The 18,977-nt window shown below is 46.9% G+C and overlaps 7 protein-coding genes across 7 annotated transcripts; 2 read left to right on the plus strand and 5 right to left on the minus strand.

Annotated features, from left to right (window-relative positions):
• Positions 1–112: 112 nt before the first annotated feature.
• Positions 113–971, plus strand: LY89DRAFT_764144 (alpha/beta-hydrolase; the record flags this gene model as incomplete). The annotated part of the gene is made up of 2 exons (XM_018221628.1): positions 113–663; positions 713–971. Exons 1-2 carry the CDS (start codon positions 251–253, stop codon positions 969–971), a joined length of 672 nt encoding a protein of 223 aa, XP_018063147.1. The 5' UTR covers positions 113–250.
• Positions 972–1,785: 814 nt separating this feature from the next.
• Positions 1,786–3,029, minus strand: LY89DRAFT_764148 (uncharacterized protein; the record flags this gene model as incomplete). Its single annotated transcript, XM_018221629.1, has 4 exons — positions 1,786–2,235; positions 2,290–2,346; positions 2,402–2,612; positions 2,677–3,029. 4 exons carry the CDS (start codon positions 3,027–3,029, stop codon positions 1,888–1,890), a joined length of 969 nt encoding a protein of 322 aa, XP_018063148.1. The 3' UTR covers positions 1,786–1,887.
• A 1,065-nt stretch (positions 3,030–4,094) lies between these two features.
• LY89DRAFT_690792 (salicylate hydroxylase) lies at positions 4,095–5,678 on the minus strand. The gene has a single exon (XM_018216173.1). The coding sequence runs from the start codon at positions 5,520–5,522 to the stop codon at positions 4,200–4,202; it is 1,323 nt and encodes a 440-aa protein (XP_018063149.1). The 5' UTR covers positions 5,523–5,678; the 3' UTR covers positions 4,095–4,199.
• Positions 5,679–6,734: 1,056 nt separating this feature from the next.
• On the minus strand, positions 6,735–8,687 carry LY89DRAFT_658493 (uncharacterized protein; the record flags this gene model as incomplete). Its single annotated transcript, XM_018212476.1, has 2 exons — positions 6,735–7,718; positions 7,827–8,687. 2 exons carry the CDS (start codon positions 8,685–8,687, stop codon positions 6,735–6,737), a joined length of 1,845 nt encoding a protein of 614 aa, XP_018063150.1.
• Positions 8,688–9,714: 1,027 nt separating this feature from the next.
• On the minus strand, positions 9,715–13,031 carry LY89DRAFT_599335 (uncharacterized protein; the record flags this gene model as incomplete). The annotated part of the gene is made up of 2 exons (XM_018210089.1): positions 9,715–10,362; positions 11,688–13,031. Coding segments are annotated over 2 exons (1,992 nt in total), but the record flags the coding sequence as incomplete, so codon positions are not given.
• A 578-nt stretch (positions 13,032–13,609) lies between these two features.
• Positions 13,610–14,835, minus strand: LY89DRAFT_741634 (uncharacterized protein; the record flags this gene model as incomplete). Its single annotated transcript, XM_018220733.1, has 3 exons — positions 13,610–14,530; positions 14,593–14,764; positions 14,819–14,835. 3 exons carry the CDS (start codon positions 14,833–14,835, stop codon positions 13,610–13,612), a joined length of 1,110 nt encoding a protein of 369 aa, XP_018063152.1.
• Positions 14,836–16,036: 1,201 nt separating this feature from the next.
• Positions 16,037–18,779, plus strand: LY89DRAFT_629273 (uncharacterized protein). The gene is made up of 4 exons (XM_018211202.1): positions 16,037–16,313; positions 16,362–17,517; positions 17,667–18,677; positions 18,740–18,779. The coding sequence occupies exons 1-3, from the start codon at positions 16,202–16,204 to the stop codon at positions 18,454–18,456; spliced, it is 2,058 nt and encodes a 685-aa protein (XP_018063153.1). The 5' UTR covers positions 16,037–16,201; the 3' UTR covers positions 18,457–18,677; positions 18,740–18,779.
• Positions 18,780–18,977: the final 198 nt, after the last annotated feature.

Genomic DNA, 18,977 nt, shown 5'->3' on the forward strand with positions numbered 1-18,977 from the left:
TTCTGGAGGTTACACAAGATAATAATTCGACCAAAACAGAACCAGCGAAAGGGAAAATTAATCCTGCGTCTATAGGTATCGAGTACCAGGGCCGTATCGGCAGCTTCGAACACTCAATAACATATCAACATTAGTCTAGTAAGCATCCTAATATAGGATCCGATGTTGAATTTGGGAAGAAAGTAACAATATCCGGCCTTTCGATGCCTTGCGTTGCTCCTAGAAGCTTGTTTCGAATCAAGCCCGACTCATGGGCTTCAAGAACTTCCACTGTGTGCCGGAAGGCTACAGACCGGATCGCAAAGATCCCCGTGCTTCACGGTGTCTTCAATGCACCTACAGAGCCTTACTCTGGGGTGGCATGTTTGGCGCTATGTATGCTTCTCGCAGGCCGAGAGGCTTGAAGAAATTGATCATATCTGGTGGGCCGGCGAGTATCCCCCTTCTGGAGAAAGGATTCGAGGTGCTTATTGCTGCCCTGCCCGATGATGTTCGCGATACGCTTGAGGATTGCAACAGACGCGGTGATTATCAGAGTCTTGAGTTCGAGAAAGCTGCTGCTGTGTTCTATGCTCGGCATGTTTGTCGCCTTGACCCGCCGCCTCCGGAAGTGCAGTGTGCGTTCAAGAACTTGAAAGATGACCCGACTGCCTACTTGACTTTGTAAGTAGACCACGTTGATTGGTCATATGATGCTAATTCGGTCCCACAGGCAAGGCCCATCAGAGTTCGTCATCATCGGCTCGTTCAAAGATTGGGAAGGGTGGAAAGAAGGTCGCAAGATCGATGTCCCGATGCTGCTGCTTAATGGGAAATATGATGAAGCTACGGATCTTTGTATGGAACCATGGTTTAGGACGATCCCGAGGGTCAGATGGCTGATGCTTGAGAATTCGAGTCATATAGGGCATTTTAAAGAGCGGGAACGCTATATGCAAGTATGCGGTGGGTTTCTTTTGAGTGATTCTTGATAAGTAGAGAAATACTGTAGAGTTTGATTCTTCGAGCTTTGATTGAAATCATATATTGGCACAACATTTGACGGAATCCGACGAACCCCCTTTTTTGACTTTCGATGACTTCTTGCAATTTGACTTCAATTTTAATATTTATGAATTTGGGATCTCAGAAGAATCAAATGATCTGTATGCAAATTGATGAAGACACCCAAAAAAGACTACCATTCCGAAATTCAGCGAAGGATGCGCGATCTTCGCCAAACCCGTTGAATGCGCCCACTGCGCTGGATGCGCTGATTGTGCTCAATCCACTGAAGGTGTTAAGAACAACCAATATGGTGCAATGAGACACAACTTTGAGTAACCTGGAACGCATTGATAATATGGAACTGAGTGTACTGAATGAATTGTGACAGTGCTGAGAAACTAAAAAAAATAGAATTTGCAGTTGTGTATCGAACGTGAACTTAGCCTCAACAATTATTTCAAATAAGTGAATCTACCTTCGTTGAACAGAGGATAACTCTGATACTTTGATCTAGTAGTCAAATTCTGAAATTTGAAGTAAAATCAGACTTTTGAACCGTGGCTGAACGTTGCCTTGGACCCCCTTTTTGTGCACTGTTCACGTGCCATTAAGCGAACACGCATTAAGAAAACTCGCTGGAATTGTGGAAGCTCTTTAGGGATACATGAATGTGCAACTGTATTTAAGCTATCGTTTCTTGATATTGAGCCGAAGATTGAAATGCGAATCGTTTCATAGACACAGGCACAACAGAGCTACACAATGTATTCCGGATTCATCTGTTCGAAAGGGTCTCTCGTTGCAAAATGTATTTATTATCTAACAGCTTCTCAGATTACTAGAGTTGCCTAAACCCAGACCTGTCTCAAACCACCCCATCACTCTCCCCAACTCAACTCATCAACCCGGCATCTCATAATAACCACTATTAACACTCGGATCCGGATTCGGCGTCAAATACCGATTATTAATATTCGGCGAATCGATCAACAAACAATTATCAGTGGTCTCAGTTTCGAAGAACGAATAATAAAGACAATTATCGTCGTTATCGCATTGCTGGAGACAAGCGGTATAGGTCGGAAACGTGTCGTAATAGCTGGACTCGCCGTTGCTGTATGTGAGGCCAGCGTAAGATTCGCCGCATTGTGGGATGTAGATGGCACCGTATGTGCCGCCGCCGTTGAGGCTGCTTGATGAGCAGTAGGTTGGAGTGGTGAAGTCTGTCTCGACTGGGATGGTTGTGGTCTGTATTTGCATCAGTATTGTTTATCTCTTCTCACATTGGAGGGGATTACGCACGGTTGTGGTGGTGACGAAAGTCGTCACACTTGTGGATGCTGTAACTAGGTCTGTGGACTGCAGGTCGATTAGCTGGGTTTCTTTGATGTCTCTCTCGCTGTGCTCCACTCACTGTCTTCGAAAGTGTGGTAGCAGGCGCTGTGCTGGTTGCAGTCGTAGAGCTGGTAGTTGCAGTGAACAGACAAGAGCACACGCTGCTGATTTCTGAGGCTGCAAATGCAGATACCAACGCTCCGAAAGATGTTGTTGTGGCTGCTCGTTTCTTCTGGTTTGGTTCGGTGAAGGTTGTTGTGGTCTGAGTTGTTTGTGTTGCGGTGACGGAGCTATGATGTGTTAGATACTTTGATCAAGTTGTTGTTGCGATGGTCGGGGCAATGCATTGCTTACTCTGTGATCACGGATGTGATGGTTGCATCAGTCGAAGTCAGAGTGGTAGAAACTGTGACGGTAGGAGTGACGGTTGCGTGAAGAGTCGTTGAGTGGTGGATATAAGGGCTGCAGAAAGAGCTCGCTTTGGCGCTGTACACTGGTGCGACGAAGATCAAGTATAAGGCGTCTAGCTTATTACATGTATTGGGTGTACTCCGTGGTTGGTTGACGGGATAGCCTGGGCGTTTCTTGGAGCTGAGCCTCCTCTCGAGATTGAGGGCGGCTGGCAATCTTTCTCCAATGTTGGGTAGAGCTAAGCCAAGTGCCTGAATGGCAAAGACCACGGCAAGAGCAGGGAATTGTACGAGCATCTTGAATGCAATGTCGAAGAATTGTGGAAAACCTTCTCGCTTTGAGAAGGTGGTTTGGGGCTTCGACAGTATATATAGCTCATGTTCATTCTCTCGAAGAGACTTCCTAGAATCTTGAAGTTCTAGGTCTCATAGACCTCGAAGCACGCCGAAAACCTACCAGTATCTAGATTCATCTTTCCATTCATACTAAGAGTTATGAAAAACACTAAAAGCAACCAGATGGTTTAGTTGTGAGCTGAAAAAGAAAGCTGAAATACTACTCTGTCCCACAGATGCTACGTGGTGCATAAGTGGCTTGAAGTGATGGATTCTTATGCAACTTTGAAAAGTTTCATTGTTCTGGACAATTGTTAGCTTCGGTCGTCTGCTTTATTTAGGTCAAGCTTTTAAACCTTTAAAGAAGCAGGGCAGGTCTCCAGAATTGTGGCAAGCTAACAACAGCTGGGGTAGCGATCTTCAGCTCCTGCACGACCCCAGCAACGCTCATCCCTGATTAAGCGAGAACACCGACTTCCAGAACGATCATATTTGTAAAGTCCTATATAGAAGCTATTTAATAATTGAAAATCCTCATAGAAATTCTATAAGTTTGTTGCACTATTCCGCTAGATTTTAGATATCTTCCTTTGAAGGGTGTTCTATTTACGAGCCAAATTATAGCGATATAATTTAGACGACATCGAAGATCTCTCCGCGGGTCGAGGCGAGGCTCTGGGTCCAAGCTAAAATAGTGCAGCGCCGAGGCTCGCCTGAAATCCTAATTCAATCTAATGATCCGACGCTAGGAACCAATATAGGCCTATATGGCGCAGAATGCAGGGTGCTACCGACCTGAAGCGGTATCGCGATGGTACTCTGGGGAAACCCGTGGGTCTGGATGGTCTTATTTTGACGACATTTGCTAGAATTAGATCCAACGCACGATGTACACTTGAGTGGTCAATATGTCCTGCTATCCATATAATATATCATAGACTACTTCGTAGCGTAAATGGAATGACTCGACAAAATTGACTTACTACACATGACCAAAAGCTGGCTTCCGAGGTTGAGACTTTAGGTCTACGCAACAATAGATTAAATTTAAATCAAGAGCTATATCTTCAAATTTGGCTAAACATTCTCGCAAACTCCGCATGTCAAACAAATCCCTCCATCGTCAATCTCCTACAACTCTGAATATGGGAGCAACCTCTGAAAAGCTGCCTGCGCATTAGCTATCATCTGCTTGATATCTCCCTGCCAGATCTTCTCGAACCGCTCATGAACTTCAGCCCCAATTTTCTCAATATCATAACCAACGCCTTGAGCCTGCCACTCATACAATTCTCCTGTGCGTCGACTACTCGCTACCAGCCATTGCGACCTCTGTCGACGACACTGATCGTAAGCCTGGAATGCAACGCGCAATCCTGAAGGTCTTTTCGCAGCAGGGTCCGCCAGCAGCTCAGCCAAAACAGCAGAGTCTTCGATTGCGAAGCCGGCACCAGATCCGTGGTGCGGACTGGTGGCATGAGCTGCGTCTCCGATGATGGCGACTTTGCCTTTGGCATAGGTTGGAGCTGGGTGGTCCTTCATGTCGAAGATTGCCCAGATGTCAACATCTTCATTGAGCAAGCTCAGAATGTGAGTGACCGTCGGGCCCCAACCGGAGAAGTCGTTGAGGGCATCTTGCTTGGTTGCTGCGCGAGTAGACTTGTGGATGTCGGGCCAGTTCTGGGATGTGGTGGTGAAGGCCACCACGTTCATGGTTTCGCCTTTGTCGATGGGGAAGGTGAGTACGTGTCTGTCTGGCCCAAGATACATCCTCGAATTGACTGCAGCCTCTTCGCCCAATTCCGCGACAGCCTTATCCATGGGGATAAGTCCACGATAGGCATATTTGTATGTGTAGCCAGCATGGCTTTCGGGCTTCTCAGCACCCAGAAGCGATTGTCGAACATGGCTCTTCACACCGTCTGCTCCCACCACTGCATCGGCGGTAGTGGATGTACCATCGGCAAAATGCAGGGTGACTGGACCTTGACCAGCACTTTCCTCCACTCGTTCAACCCTTTTGCGAAAGGCGGCAATATCCTTGGGCAAGAACTTGACCATTTCATCCAAGAAATGAGCGCGATGCACGCTATTCGCGCCCTCGTCATTGTAAAGTGAGAAGAGAAGTTTGTCGTTCTCATGAAAGCCTTCCAAGAAATCGAAGTACAACCCCTTGCGACCCAGCTCCCTGTCGGCACGTTTTGACTCCCAGGTATTGTGAGTGGCTACAGCTTTGAAAGCAGTGTAGACGTTGGCATCACATGCTCTCATGGCGCGAATCGAGTTGGGGGCGAAAGCAACACCAGCTCCAATTTCAGCGAAGCTATGGCCTTGCTCGTAGATTTTGCATGGAATGCCTCTGGCGACGAGACCTAGAGCTAAAGTGACTCCAGCGATGCCTCCTCCGACGATGGCGAGTCCTCCATGTGGGTATTCTGAAGTAATGTTGGACATTGTGGTAATTGATGAGAGTAGTAGACTGTTGCCAAAAATAATAGAGTTGGGAAGTTTGAATTTTTGTTATGAAAGGACGTTTGATATTGTAATGTTGTGTTGTGTTGAGATGTGATGCAGCATGAGACCTCTACTTAGAGGTCTATTATATATAAGTTTGACTTCCCAGCTTGAAGACTTACTTGGTCTCGATCCGTATCGTCGGCATCATTGATTGCTCAGGATACCGAGGGATTTGTCAGGATCCGTGGATAAACAAGGCAATAATGCGTGAAGTGCGAGATCGACATAGAGACAATGCATCTATTGATGCTGTGCTCCCCATCTTCTCTGACGATGCAGCTATTTTGGGGGCTGAACCGAACCGATTCGCCTTAAGCTTAGCGAATGCCGACGGGGAGATAATGAGGCTGTCGGATGGCGCCCCCGGATATTGCACCCCAGCAGCCTGGGTCATGCCAAGCTTCGGGTTTTGACCGCTGTAGTGTAACCGTTAGTCAGCCTGTCGTCATGCAAGCGAGCCTTTTGAGGAGCGAAAGGAAAGAAGGAGTCGGGGAGTTAAGCCTCGCGATAGATGAGCTTCGACGACCCGGGATTGCCACTGCGCCAACCTCTCAAAGATGCTATGATACTATGAGACAATGTCCCCAACACAAGCATGTCAGCCAACTCGGGCAGACGAATCTGCTGATACTATTGTTGCAGCCAGGATCAAAAGTTTGGCAGAGGATGTGGCAGAGAGATGGTTTCGGAACAGAGATTGATTGATAGCGTTAACAGTATCCCCGTGATCCCAACGCTGGTCTTCCGAATGAAAAAGCAGTGGTCAACCTTAGGAGTAGCCTTACGCCTTGACCATTCCATAACTCTAAAGCACATTGGAACTTTATAAGGAAGGCAGAAGTAGAGTCACGTGTACACTTCTTTTCTCTCTGACGCTCATCTGTTCTGAGAAGGTGATGACGGTAGGTATCAAGCACAAATATCGTTGAGACTGATAGCTTTTCACACACACATTCGAAACTGGCGCCTGCCTACGACAATCCAGACATCAGTCGAAAAGAGAATTTTGCCACCCGAGCCACTAGTTACTTGCCTCTATCCGAGTAATGAATTGAGACTGTGCAGTCGCCAATGCTTGAAAGCTCTGCTATTAGTCCACTCATCTCTCGTTGGATACAGGGACTACGAATCTTAGTTGCGAGCCTTCACTTACTCATCATCGCCCCGGCCACCAGTGCGGTATCCTTTTAGATCCTTGCGAGGAATGAGTTCGATTCTATCCTCGCTACGTTGTTCATCCGTCTCCTCACCAGCCATAGCAAGTTGCACATGATCTGCATAGCTCACCATAACTCTCACATCTTCAGCAGCCTCTGTCAAATCACCACCAACCCAGCTCGATTTGCTCAATACTGCATCACCAAGAGCAGACCCTCCCAATGAGGTAGCCACCATGATATTTTCGACTTTGCTGTAATCGAACTTTGGAAGGGCTCTCCAGATTCGTGTCCGCAGTGCTTCTTCAATGAATAGCGCAATGATAAAAGCGTTGACAAGAACGAGAGCAATTACAACACTTTTTTCCCCAATCCACAGTCCGTTCCTCCATACACTTGGAGTAACAGTATAGACATCCTTGGCAATCATGAGTTGCGCACTTGCTGTGGCCAGAAGGCTATCGTCAATGAGTGTTTCTATGGATTCGGCGATGCCTTGCAACGTTGCAACATCTTGCAGCTGGGATTGATCGGAAAGCCCCTGCTGCAAGATTTTATTGTTGACATTGCGTATTAGGATACTGCCGATAACTGAAGTTTTGAAACTCGTGTCGGAACTGGCCATGATGGCAAGAACCGCAGCAGCTGAATCTGCAATGAAGCCAGTGGGCTCGATATCCTCCATGTTCGAATTGTTCTGCGGAGCGACTGAGAGCTTTCGATTATGGGTATCGACGTTAACGATGAAAGCGGTAGGGACCATGGAAATGCTGCACTGTACATTGTTCAGATTCGGGTTTCCAGATCCTGCAGTCAAAGCGGTGTATGATTGTGAGAGAACCGGTCGTGTCTTGCCGATGTACAGGTTCGGGTTTGGAAGGCCATCAAATTGAAGACCGGATTCAGTTGATGCCCACCACCCTGCCGCCACAATGTCTTGATCTCCTCCTATTCCCCCTACAATCAAACCACCACACTCATCCACAGTACAATTGTCCGGGGGCCCGTCTGGACCCCACCCTGTTGCAAGATAAAAGTACGGTGTTTCCCACAATGTTGGGAGAACTTCCGGTGGGTTCTTTACTCCTGGCTGAGCTAGCAGCAATCGGAGTTGTGAGGACGCGTTGTAGATACAATCGACCGCAGCATGGTAACCATTCTCCGTATACTGGTATTTGAGCGTGGTATTTTGTAATGCTTCATCCGACAGACCCACGGAAGAGCCAACTCCATATGATCGGCCGACATAGGTATAATTCGAATTATCATTCTTGGAGTGTACCTGTGTTTGACCGTCTGTGCTTGTGGCCGAGGACCCATCCACAATCAAATATCCGAGTCGGTCCCAGGTTGGAAGGTATGTGAACGTACCCTTGGGGTCGATAAGAGATGCATTGAATTGGTTGGGGTAGAAGCCATTCTGCGCCCAGTATCGCGATGATTGACCTGTATATTGAGGAAGAGTTATCGAGCTTTGCATATCATTTATCATCGCTGGAACTGGGGCGATGGCGCCGGCCCATAGAAAAGATAGTCCATGTGACAAAGCAAGCCAACTTCCAAGCACAACTGGCTTTTCAGCCCATCGGACTGATAGATCTAACGATATAGTACTTAGGGTATACCACCACTTAAGTCGATGAAGAGAGGTTGGCTGCTTTAGGAGAGTAATACGGGTAGCGTGATTGATCAATTTTGTAATTGCATTGGCGTGAATTGTTGCAAGAAGACCTGCAGTGACCGTCACCACTTGCTGCGTCGTGGTTGGTGAGGTTGTGATGAAATGGTAAATCTTCCAACTCCCAGAGATACTCCAGTTTGTTTCCAACCCAATCAGAACCATTGTGCTGATGATAGTATTGAACATGAGGCCGGGGACATGTATTAATTTGTGAATGATTCCTTCCTCTGGGGCTGAACCGAGATTGTTAACATAGCGAGCCATGATAGTGTCCTCAAGGAACCAATGGGAGGGAATTGGATTAAGTCAAAATTCAAGTGACAGTGCAGCGAGGATTGTAAGTAACAGACGAGGACGAAACAAGCTAGAAACAAGTTTGGGGAAGACAGCAGCAATAACTGAAAGCTCTGAGAACATTGAAAACCTATCGAATGTCGCACAACATGTGCGCGATTATTTCATAGGCTCACTGCTTGCCAAGGAAAGCCACAGAAGTGAGACCAAAGTTGGGGTCGATTGACTGGATAGTGTATCAATCTGGTGTCTAAGCGAGCTAATGACACTTCTTGATATCGTGGTTCTGGTTCTGCGGCTGAGAGAACCTCTACCCTGGCCTTCAGGTCCATGCAAGCCGTGTCAGGCTTCGAAGATTTTGAACTTGGAGTGGTCATTTTCCGTGGCAGTAACAGCCACTGCGACGCCATATGTTAGATAAGTCTTTAGAAGAAACTCATTGGGTATTTTGTGGCCAACAAAAAACTTGTTTTCTCACAGCCAAGATGCGGCATGGCGAAAACTCCATGATTTCTTTGGGCTTTGTTTGCTTTGTGCGAGGTGAGATGAGACATCGCCAGCCTTCTTTACAAGAGATAGCACACTTTCGTCTTAACCACTTTCATCGAGGACAGCCTGAAGGATGATTTCTAGTACGGACATTTAAGAGTTGAAGTCAAATCAAAAGCCAATTTATGGAAATCGTGTCGGCAAGCTTTGTTGAAATCACAACTGCAAAGTGACCAATGGAGAAACGAACTTAGGCATTCGATATGTATCTTTGGATGTGGAGTCCTTTCTTAAGCAGCGTAACCTCAACTCTGCGACCATTGTTGTCGAATTTTTAGTGTACTGGTCATAGTTCCGAGGCCTCAATCATATCATTGTTCATCCAGGACCAAGTTAGCAGCGTCCGCCAAGAGTGCAGAAGTAAATATTAATGTAGGTCCCAATCGCTTTCAACGACTTCTTAGAGCGCCATACACAGTAAACGATGTCATGAACAAAGGGAAAGATATCAAGTATTCAATGTCTGCAATGTCAAGCTACACCATTCATCTCTCCAATCGCCACCACGGGCAGGCCAAATTCTACGAAAGATCGACTGGGCAAATGGTGTTGGCTGGCCAGTCTGAGTCTGCCATGTCTCTTGCTTCCGTTGTGTCAACTCCTTGGTGATAAGCTGCTGGCGACGATCATCTCGCACACACCTTTTGCAGAACCAAGAACGACCAAGTTCGGCGATTATAACAGAAACACTTTGTGGGAACAGTCCACCTCCGAAATCTCCTCCGCCGAATACTCTCAATCGCAACTCCTCCAAAGGCAACGATCCTTCAGCTTTGCCACATGAGATTGCCCAAAAGATGGCCTCGGTGAGGACTCCGTCTACCGCGCTATTAATAAATGCATCACGTATATGCCCCTTTCGAGGAGCACGATACCCTGAGTAACTCTCCTGAAAGAAGCGCTGATCAAATTCGTCAAACGAGGGATCAGTTGGAGTCTCTGGGTAGGGGACATCGTCGTCCTCTAGGTCCAAACCAGCGAGTGACTCCGCTCCAAGTATGGCATGGTTCGACGCATCCAAGGCTAGGGATAGATATTTTAGATTTACAAATGACCCCAAAGCTTGGTAAGAACCGAGGCCACCGCGCGCGGCCCACTTAAGCGAGAACCTCAAGATCTCACCTAGTTTTATATCTATTATTATAACTGCAACTTCTTATGGCATTCTCTAATATTATAATTGTAGATCAATGAATAGTAGCTAAACCTCGCACAACAATCACATCTTCAATCTTGCAAGTCAAACGCTTTATGTACGGCTTGAAATCACCTGGATTTATTCGATCTTATAGCTTTTACAGTTCCTTTTTTAAATCTTCCTTATTTTTTGGCATATAAAGCAATTTCTTCAATTTTTCTTTCATTTATCGCCAAACTTTTTTGATAGGATTTAAATCAGGTAAAAAAGGAAGCTAATTAAACCCGCGGATTCTATACTAAAGTTTTAGTAACTAAACACTCCTTTTATGCATTTTTGCGCCATTTTCCATAAAAATATACTCTAGCCCTAAAGTGTCAAATAGAGGGAAAATTATAGGTTCAAGAACTTGGTAAAAGTACGCCTTAGAGCATATACCCTTGCGTTTTAGAAACTTTTCCATAAAAACTAATAGTGATTTATAGTCCCAGCCCAATGCCCCCCAAATTATAACCGTGGTATTTTTTAACCTATAAACTAATCGGATGTAGTTAAGGCATTTTTTCTCATCTACCCTCCTAATCACCCAAATCCTGCCATTCTTCCCAGTCTCGAATATAGCTTCATTAAACCAAACAACTCTCCTCCAATTACCCCTTTGCTTGCTATTATCCCTATGTGCTATATAATTTAATGTGCCCTACTATCTATAATCCCGCGCAAAGCGCAACCTTTTTTTAGCTTGTACTCTTAATATATAAGGTCGAGGGCATGCAATGCAGCGACGGTAGCCTGCGCGGGCTAATTCTCGGCGTATAGTTCGAATAGAGGGAGCGAGCCGTAGTAGGGTCTTAAAACTCGAAAAGTTCATCCTGCGAGAGGACTAGTCTTTTAATATAGTACGAATACATTAGCGTATCGTTCTAATAGACATCAAGTGAAATTTTGGGAGCTTTTTTTTGCGCTCTCTGCGGCTGTGTTCTTGCTTAAGAATGCGGCGTATAGTCCTCTTAGGCATTTGGGTCTCTTGGACGATCTCCTTTTGAGATTTACCTTGCCTCTGCAAGTTGCGGATAATAGCGCGTGCAGGGGTGGGCTATTTTCCCTCATCCTTTTGGAGGGGTGAGCAGAGTATCACAGGTGTTTCCATTTTCAATTACAAGTGAATTGGATAAGTGGTTGTTGAGTTATTAAAGTTTTAAAAAAGGGGGAGGTAAATTAAAGCGCGTACGCGTCTCGTTTAAGTGGGCCGCGCGCGGTGGCCTCAGCTCTTACGTTGACACTTCGATGGCATCACCTTTTGAACGACGGACTTTTAGCGTCAGGTCTCTAAGCAAGGGGCACTGTGGTCCGATTCTCGCAATTACTTCTGGCGACAGTATTTTGTCGCTTTCCGGTGATCCTTTTAGATCTAAACTGCGCAATGCAGCACCATGATGCTCCAGGATCGATTCCAGGCTGACACGAGAGAGTCCGCCGCTGAGAGTCAGTCTTGATAAAGGTTGCAGACTGAGCAGAAACCGACTTGCGAGATTGTATAATTCAGTCTTTTGTGAGGGGCTCATGTAATCATATGTGAGATTGAGGACCAAGTCTGTCAATGATGGAAACCCGGAACTTGCTGCTAAGAACTCGAGCACAGCTTGGTCAACCTCAGCTTCCAGGTTCATGGACTCCAACACCGAGAAGTCAGTGTGCGCGTTCCAGGTTTTGATGAGATGCGTGCCAATGAGTTTGTCACCAACTCCAATGCACAGGCTGCGCAAAGAGCCAATCTTTGTCGAAGAAATCTCTGCTCGACGGTTGGGTGTGAAGCCTTTCCAAGGCTCACCCTCTGGAAACCCGTTCAAAGTAGCGCCCCAACTAGCATTAAATATACGAATTTCCTTCAGGTTGGGTGCCAAACAGGCTACCATACTCTGAACCGCCTCGTAGTTGAAGTTTTGAACTGTTCCAGTAATTGCACCCCACTGCATATCACAGTCAACGCCAATGCTATACAGAGAAGGTGAGGTCGCAAGAACGACTTCGTATGGATCGGTTAAGTGCTCATTCAGACTACGAAGCTTGAATGGATCGATATGAAGTCTGCAGTGAGGTAGGTGCTGATGCAAAGTTTCAAGTAAACAAGGTTGAAACTGGCTAGGGCGTTTGTAGATCAAGTCTTGCAGCGCAGGCAACTGCCTGACAAGAGCGGCCAACGGTTTCCAGGCATCGTTCGCTTCATAGACAGCCATTGCAGACGTCTTATCAGCTATAGTACGGTACGTCGAGACCGTATCAATAAGGCGACGCTCGTATCCACGATCCTCGCCGAATATCTTAGGGCGCGTCTGCTCGATACCATCCCTGTTCCTCTGAGGCCAAGGACCATCTATACTAAGACGGCGTACAAATCCAGTTGAAGCGCTACGATGTAACATATCATGGCACCTCTGGACTTCTGCGGCGAGTTGACTACTTGTAGAAAGTCTGATACTCCGGAAGAGAAGAATAATTGCGGTAGAATAGCAATGCTTGTTGGCACATGCAAAGGCAACGAGACTGGAGGCATGATCGCGATCGAGATAATCGCAAATGTGAAGTAAAGCAATGGATGGCAAATCTTGAAAGGAAACCATCTCGAGAGCTGCTCCATGTGCCGTTGCGGTTCAATCAGGTTCCAAGAAAGCAAAGGAGGGGTCGCAAGTGAGGGGTCGCAACTAGAGGGTAACTGACGACCATTTGTTTTGCATAAGTGAGACCGCGAATATAATGCGTTCAGTCGTTGTGCAAGGATCACAAACTCCGAACAAGTCTAATTATACAAGTAGATAGAAGTTTGGAGATGTTAGTCTAGATCGATAGTGGAGGTGGCTTTTGTCTAGTTGTGGCGCAGCAAGAACCTTGTAAATTCGATCCCTCCAAGCAAGATTGATCCCTCCAAGGTATCACTTTTCACAACTTCAGTCGATCATAGGGAGGATAGGGTACAGTCACATTCAATGGGCGAACAGAATTGGCTGGGACGCGTTCTGCTGAAGTTAGAATAGTATTGAAATCCTCCCTAAGTGCGCAAAAGAAGTATATATCCCTACATTGTCCAACGAAAGATGACTTGAGCGAAACACCATCAACATTAAGATACATTTCAAAAATGAAAAACTTCCCTCAATCTCCCGAGCCAACCCCGAATACCCTTCCACGGTCCAAAGTGCACGGCTAGTCAGAGAGGGGCTACCTGGCTGACAGTCACCTGCGCGCCATTCACAGGCTTCACATCCTTCACTCCGTTGCCGTTTGTTGCCGGCTGTTCAACTGAAACCTCATCGTCTTCCGCAGAAAGGTCATTGAGAGATGCCTTTTCCGCCTCCGTCTCGGCCTTCCGTCTCTCGTCTTCTTCAATGCGCTTGGCAAGCTTCTTCTTGTCTTCTTCGATATGCTGGGCATATTTGTCATTCTTGGCTTGCAGTTTAGTGTTCACTATTTTCTGGTTCTTGAGTTGTGTCTCAATGTCCTCGATTGTTTTCGCTTGCTTGGCAAGTGAATCGGTTAGGCCTGTGACTTGTCCTCGAGAGGCGGAAAGCTCTTCCTCAACTTTGGAAAGTTCAGCCTTCTTGGCGGCAAGGTCCGACTCGCAGTTTTCGATCTTTATGTCCCGGTACTTCACATCCTGCTTGAGATGGGTGATCTCTCCATTCAATGTATCGATTTTCTTGCCAGCAACCTTTTGTGCATTCTCCGCGGCTTCAAGATCTGCTTTCGTCTTGAGCAGTTGCTTGATCTTCTCATCGCGCTCCGCTTGGAGCGCCGCGTTCTTCTCACGTTCTTTTTGGTTGGATTTGCGAAGATTTTCGAGAGCCTTTTCGTCTAGGACGTCATGAGCTTTGCCATCCATCACTTCCTTTCTCGTAGCGGCCAGTTCCTTAGTGAGGGCCTCTCTTTCTTTCTTCGCCTCGGCTTTGAAAGCATCGAATTCGACATGGACCCTCTTGTGAGCGCTTGTTTCACAAGCCAGGTCTGCTTGAAGACGCTCGATCTTATCATGCAAGTCCTTGTTGTCTTTCGTGAGCTTCTTGATGTCGGCGTTTTGATTCTCAATAGTGTGCTTTGCAGAGTGATAGTTGTTGGCAAGCTTCTCATGGTCCTGAATCCAGGCAAAACAATTAGCAAAGAATCCTCTCGTTCTTTGATAGTTCCGAAACGGACCTGTTCACGAGCCTTGATGAGGTGGCCAGCGTGCTCGACAAAGACTGATGCCCATTCAAGGTTGGCCTCAGGGGTCGTCTGTAACGGCAAAGGTCCCTGGGGCTTGCGAAGTGGCTGTGAAGCTGGGAGATAACAGTCATAGGTGAACTTGAGTGCTGATGCAGAGACACCTCTGAGTCCGAGTCAGTAATTGAACCAAGATGATACAAAACACAGGTGTACTTACTGCTTAACGGAAGCCATTTTTGAGTCTGAGAGATTGGTAAAGTTGCTGAAAGATAAGCAATAAAGTTTGTTTCTTGAAAGTGCAAGTGAAAAGGTAGATTTCAACTCTTATATATAAATAGCGATACCAATGCTACTCACACCTACAAATCCCGCCATTCGCCCGATCTACGAGCATTTGGAGACGCCTCCGCGGAATCACCATGTGGAATTTAGCCATTTCGATGCTTTTCACGCACTTGTGATTCCACCATTTGCGGCTGAGGATCCGAAAGAAGTACCCAGAAGCTTTTCGTTGCATCTCGAGTATATTGACTGCAATGAAACGTCAATATCCTGTCCAATGACTAGATGACTACTCCCTTAATCATTAGATCAGAAACACTTTTTCGCCTTTTTCGCACAAGTTGAGAATAGATAGGCGAGAATGGGGGAAATTGCAGGAGCCAATTGAAGAAAACTGTCGGATCGAGAACGTTCTCTTCTCCATCGGGTAGTTAGAAGCTAGCTGAAGAGCAATTATGTTACGTGGACTCGCTCAAAGGGCTGAAACTGTCTTTCTTTACTTGTTTTCTAGATCAATATTCAGGCCACATCCAGCTGCGCCTTAGTGCGGGGCTGGATGGAACGGGTCGTGCCGCCGCGGGATTTGTCTTATTAGGCCAATATTCGCGACGGTGCGGCCGTCTAGGAGGCTTCAACGCAACGAACGCCATATAACGGGAATGCGAACAGTCGAAAAAGGAAGCATGCCGATCTTCCGGTTGAGCCCCTGAAAGCTGCATGCAGCATGGCCCGTGGGAAAGCCTTCTCGCTTCAGACCCTTCCGCCAGCCAGCCTCAAGTGAAGATACATTTCCAAATCGATAGACTTGGTTCCAGTTTAATATCGGCAGAGCCGATAAATTATCGATATTGTGAGGGCGAGACTTTTTACGGACAATTGATGGCTGCCAGTGGAGTTGGCAGCTGACTTACGGCTTTGCCACCCCGCGCATCTAGACTTCAGCTGTCCATTATTCATACCTGCATATTTTCAGTGGCCCTCGACTTTTGCCAATAGCTTATTTTGTCAGCGGAGTACGACAGATCCAACCACTCAAAGTAGCGAAAGATCTTCGTCCGATGCAACGTCCTCGAGTTTCGACCTGAGACTAAATCTCTGTGGCTTGAGACATACCGTTTTCAGCCAATTGTTTTGCTCAATTGCTTCCTTTCTACGAAAGAAAGAACTTAAGGGTGATCGATAAGAGGATAATGAGGCCAACTGTTTTCGTCTAGGAAGTTTATTCAGGAGGTGTCCAGACTCAACAGGCACACATCTTAGAGTAGGAACAAAGAATTTCTACGCCCATTGCGCCATATATGAATGCATCAGCACTCTGATGATTGATTTTTCTGCGCCAGCTTACCCATTCATCACAGAAGATTTGTATATTCCTCTCTCCTCCAACGTGGCTCCTGCCCTTCCCAATTCAATGGCAATGAAAACTGCAGGTATGTGCGTCCTTCAGGAGACCCCGCAAAAGCTAAATGCCATCAAAGTCAACGTCTCAGAGATTGAGCTCGATTCTCCCACAAACAACTTCGACAGTCTTACCATGCTCAGCCCTATCCCTTCACCACATCCTGGCACAGTCGTCGAACATCCTCACCATCACCATCACCACGAGCCCACGCACTTGCCAAAACCAACGAAGCCTACAGGATACTTCCCACGTTCGTCTAGTCCGACAGGCTCCGTGAGAAGCTCGTTCACCTCATCACATCGTCATGTTAGTCGAAGTACGCGCAAGAGCATTGGCTTCACGCATTCTCACCGCTCGGAAGTTTCGAGAGAGCTTACGAGTTATGCGGAAAGTGAGTTTCATGCGCTCATGGAGCTCATGTCTGGTATTTCCAGGAGGAGTTCCTCCTTGAAAGAAGTCTGGACCAAGATCATCTCTGAGCGCGAATCTTGCTTCATGGAGATGGATCGCATGCAGGAGCAGTTTGAAGAATATACCGAGACTATCGAGCGCAGAGAGAGAGAATCACAGCAACATTCTCACGAACACGAGGACCGAAAGAAGGAAGTCAGCAAGCTTCGCCTTGAGATCACAGCTGCGCTTACATCTGTCTCCGAATACAAGAAGAAGCTCGTCGAGCGTGACACTGAGTTAGGAGATGCCCGTCGAGAAATTGCCGAGTACAAGGACAATTTCAAATATCTCAAAGAAGAGCATGAAGAGACGAAAACCACGTTGGAAGAGACGCAGCTGAAACTTGTTGTCTGCGAAGAAGCCCGGCGTCACGCGGAAGAAGACGCAAAAAAGCACCACGGCGAGCTTCGGAGCTTAAAACAGCAATTTGTTGAGTTGCAGACCAGCCATTCTGAGATCACCAGCAAGTACGAATCCACGCACACGGAAATGCTCAGCTTGAAACAATCCAACACCACGTTGAGAAAAGAGAAACACGAATGGATGCACGAAAAGGGTGAACTGGAAGAGAATCTCCGGAAATGCAACCACCGCCATGATGAGCTCAAACGTAAAGTCAAGGAGTTGACAGAGTCATATGAGAAGAAGGTGCGCGAAGTGCATGAGCTTCAGGAAACTGTCACCAAGACGAAATACGAAAACGAGGAATTGCATCAGCGAATTAAGGAGTTGAGACGTGAGCTTGACGAAGAACATGGCAGATGGGAGGATGCCGAAGAGTAAGTCGAATCCCTGATAACATTGCTATTGTGTTGTTCAATAGGAGCTTTGGAGCTGCAGCTGCTTCGGGAAGTCTTGAAACAGCTCTGCGATTTCAGAGTAATCTGTTGTGATTAGTTTCTCTTTGCAATGCTAATTAGTTGACTAGCCGTTGCGGAAAATGGAAGTTGAAATGGGAGCATTGCGAGCGAGAAATTGTCACTATCCGCGAGGAGGTTCGAATTATCGAAATCGAGCAAACGAAGCTGCATGAAACCATCACAAAGAAGACTGAAGAGCTGCGACACATAATCATCGAGAAAGAACGCATTGAGGAGGACTACCACAGCGTGTGCAAGAAAGCCGAGGACAGCCACCGCCAGGTGCTCCTCTTGCAAGAGTCCCTTCGTCGTACAGAGTCCACGGTCAAGGAGAAGACCGAGCTGATACACACTCTCCACGAGCGTATTGAACGAATCGAGCGCGAACGCGAGGAAGCCCGCCACAAGTGCAGCGATCTCTCCATTGAGCTTTCCGAATTGCAGACAAGCATCGTCTCTCTCAAACTTCAGATCGAAGCCGTAACAGAAGAGCGCGAAAGCTACTGCGAAAAACTGCGTGAGTGCGAGACCAGGTATGAAGAGATCCGTGAGTCCTTCACCGAATACGAAGAGGGGAGCAGCGGGACAGAGTATGAGATTACCAACCTTCGCTCCATGCTTCGCGAGGTGCGAGAGCAGAAGGAGAAGGCTATTACCATGCGAAGTGCGGCCGATCGGGAGCGCGATGAGGCTATTTCAAGATACGAAGAGAAGTGCAGGGAGATTGAGAGGTTGGAAGAGAGTTTCTCGCATCAATTTCACTCGCACGGTAGGAGTGGAGGGCGGACTACCACTCGGCACATTTTCAAGGAAAGTCGTAGTGAAAGCAGGGCGCATGACTTTGAAGAGGATGAGTAAAGGAGAGCGATGACAACGGGGTCAGCGGCTTTTTGAGGCTTACTCAATATTGTAGGCGAGCAAGTTGTAAGACGCAAGGAGATGGAGTTTCTAGGTTTTTACATGGCTGTAATCGGTTTTAGCTTTCCTCTTTTCCTCCATATATACGTACCACTGGAGTACATCTGAACTTCTCACACCCACATCTTCTCCAAAATGAACTCTCTGATCCCAGTGAAGCAGTAAGCAAGACATTCGAACTGTTCTTTCCACGGGTGAGGGACCTGACAACTATCTCACTTAGTGGTGGCAGCCCGTGTTCAGCCCTCTCAATCAAACTCGTGAAGCCACCTTGACAATTTGTCATTCTCTGTCAAACATGGAATGGGGAGATGAAATCACAGAAAGAAATAAAAGGGGCGTGTCTCAGATGAAATTACTTGCAATTCTCAGTGCTAATTGGGCAACATCATCTGCCGCCCCCAAAGATGTCCTTGCACGAGCCGCGAACAATTCGTCCTCCCCAAAAAGGTTCCTATCTC

Source organism: Mollisia scopiformis (genome assembly GCF_001500285.1).
Source record: "Mollisia scopiformis unplaced genomic scaffold LY89scaffold_31, whole genome shotgun sequence".
Taxonomy (NCBI): Eukaryota; Fungi; Ascomycota; class Leotiomycetes; order Helotiales; family Mollisiaceae; genus Mollisia; species Mollisia scopiformis.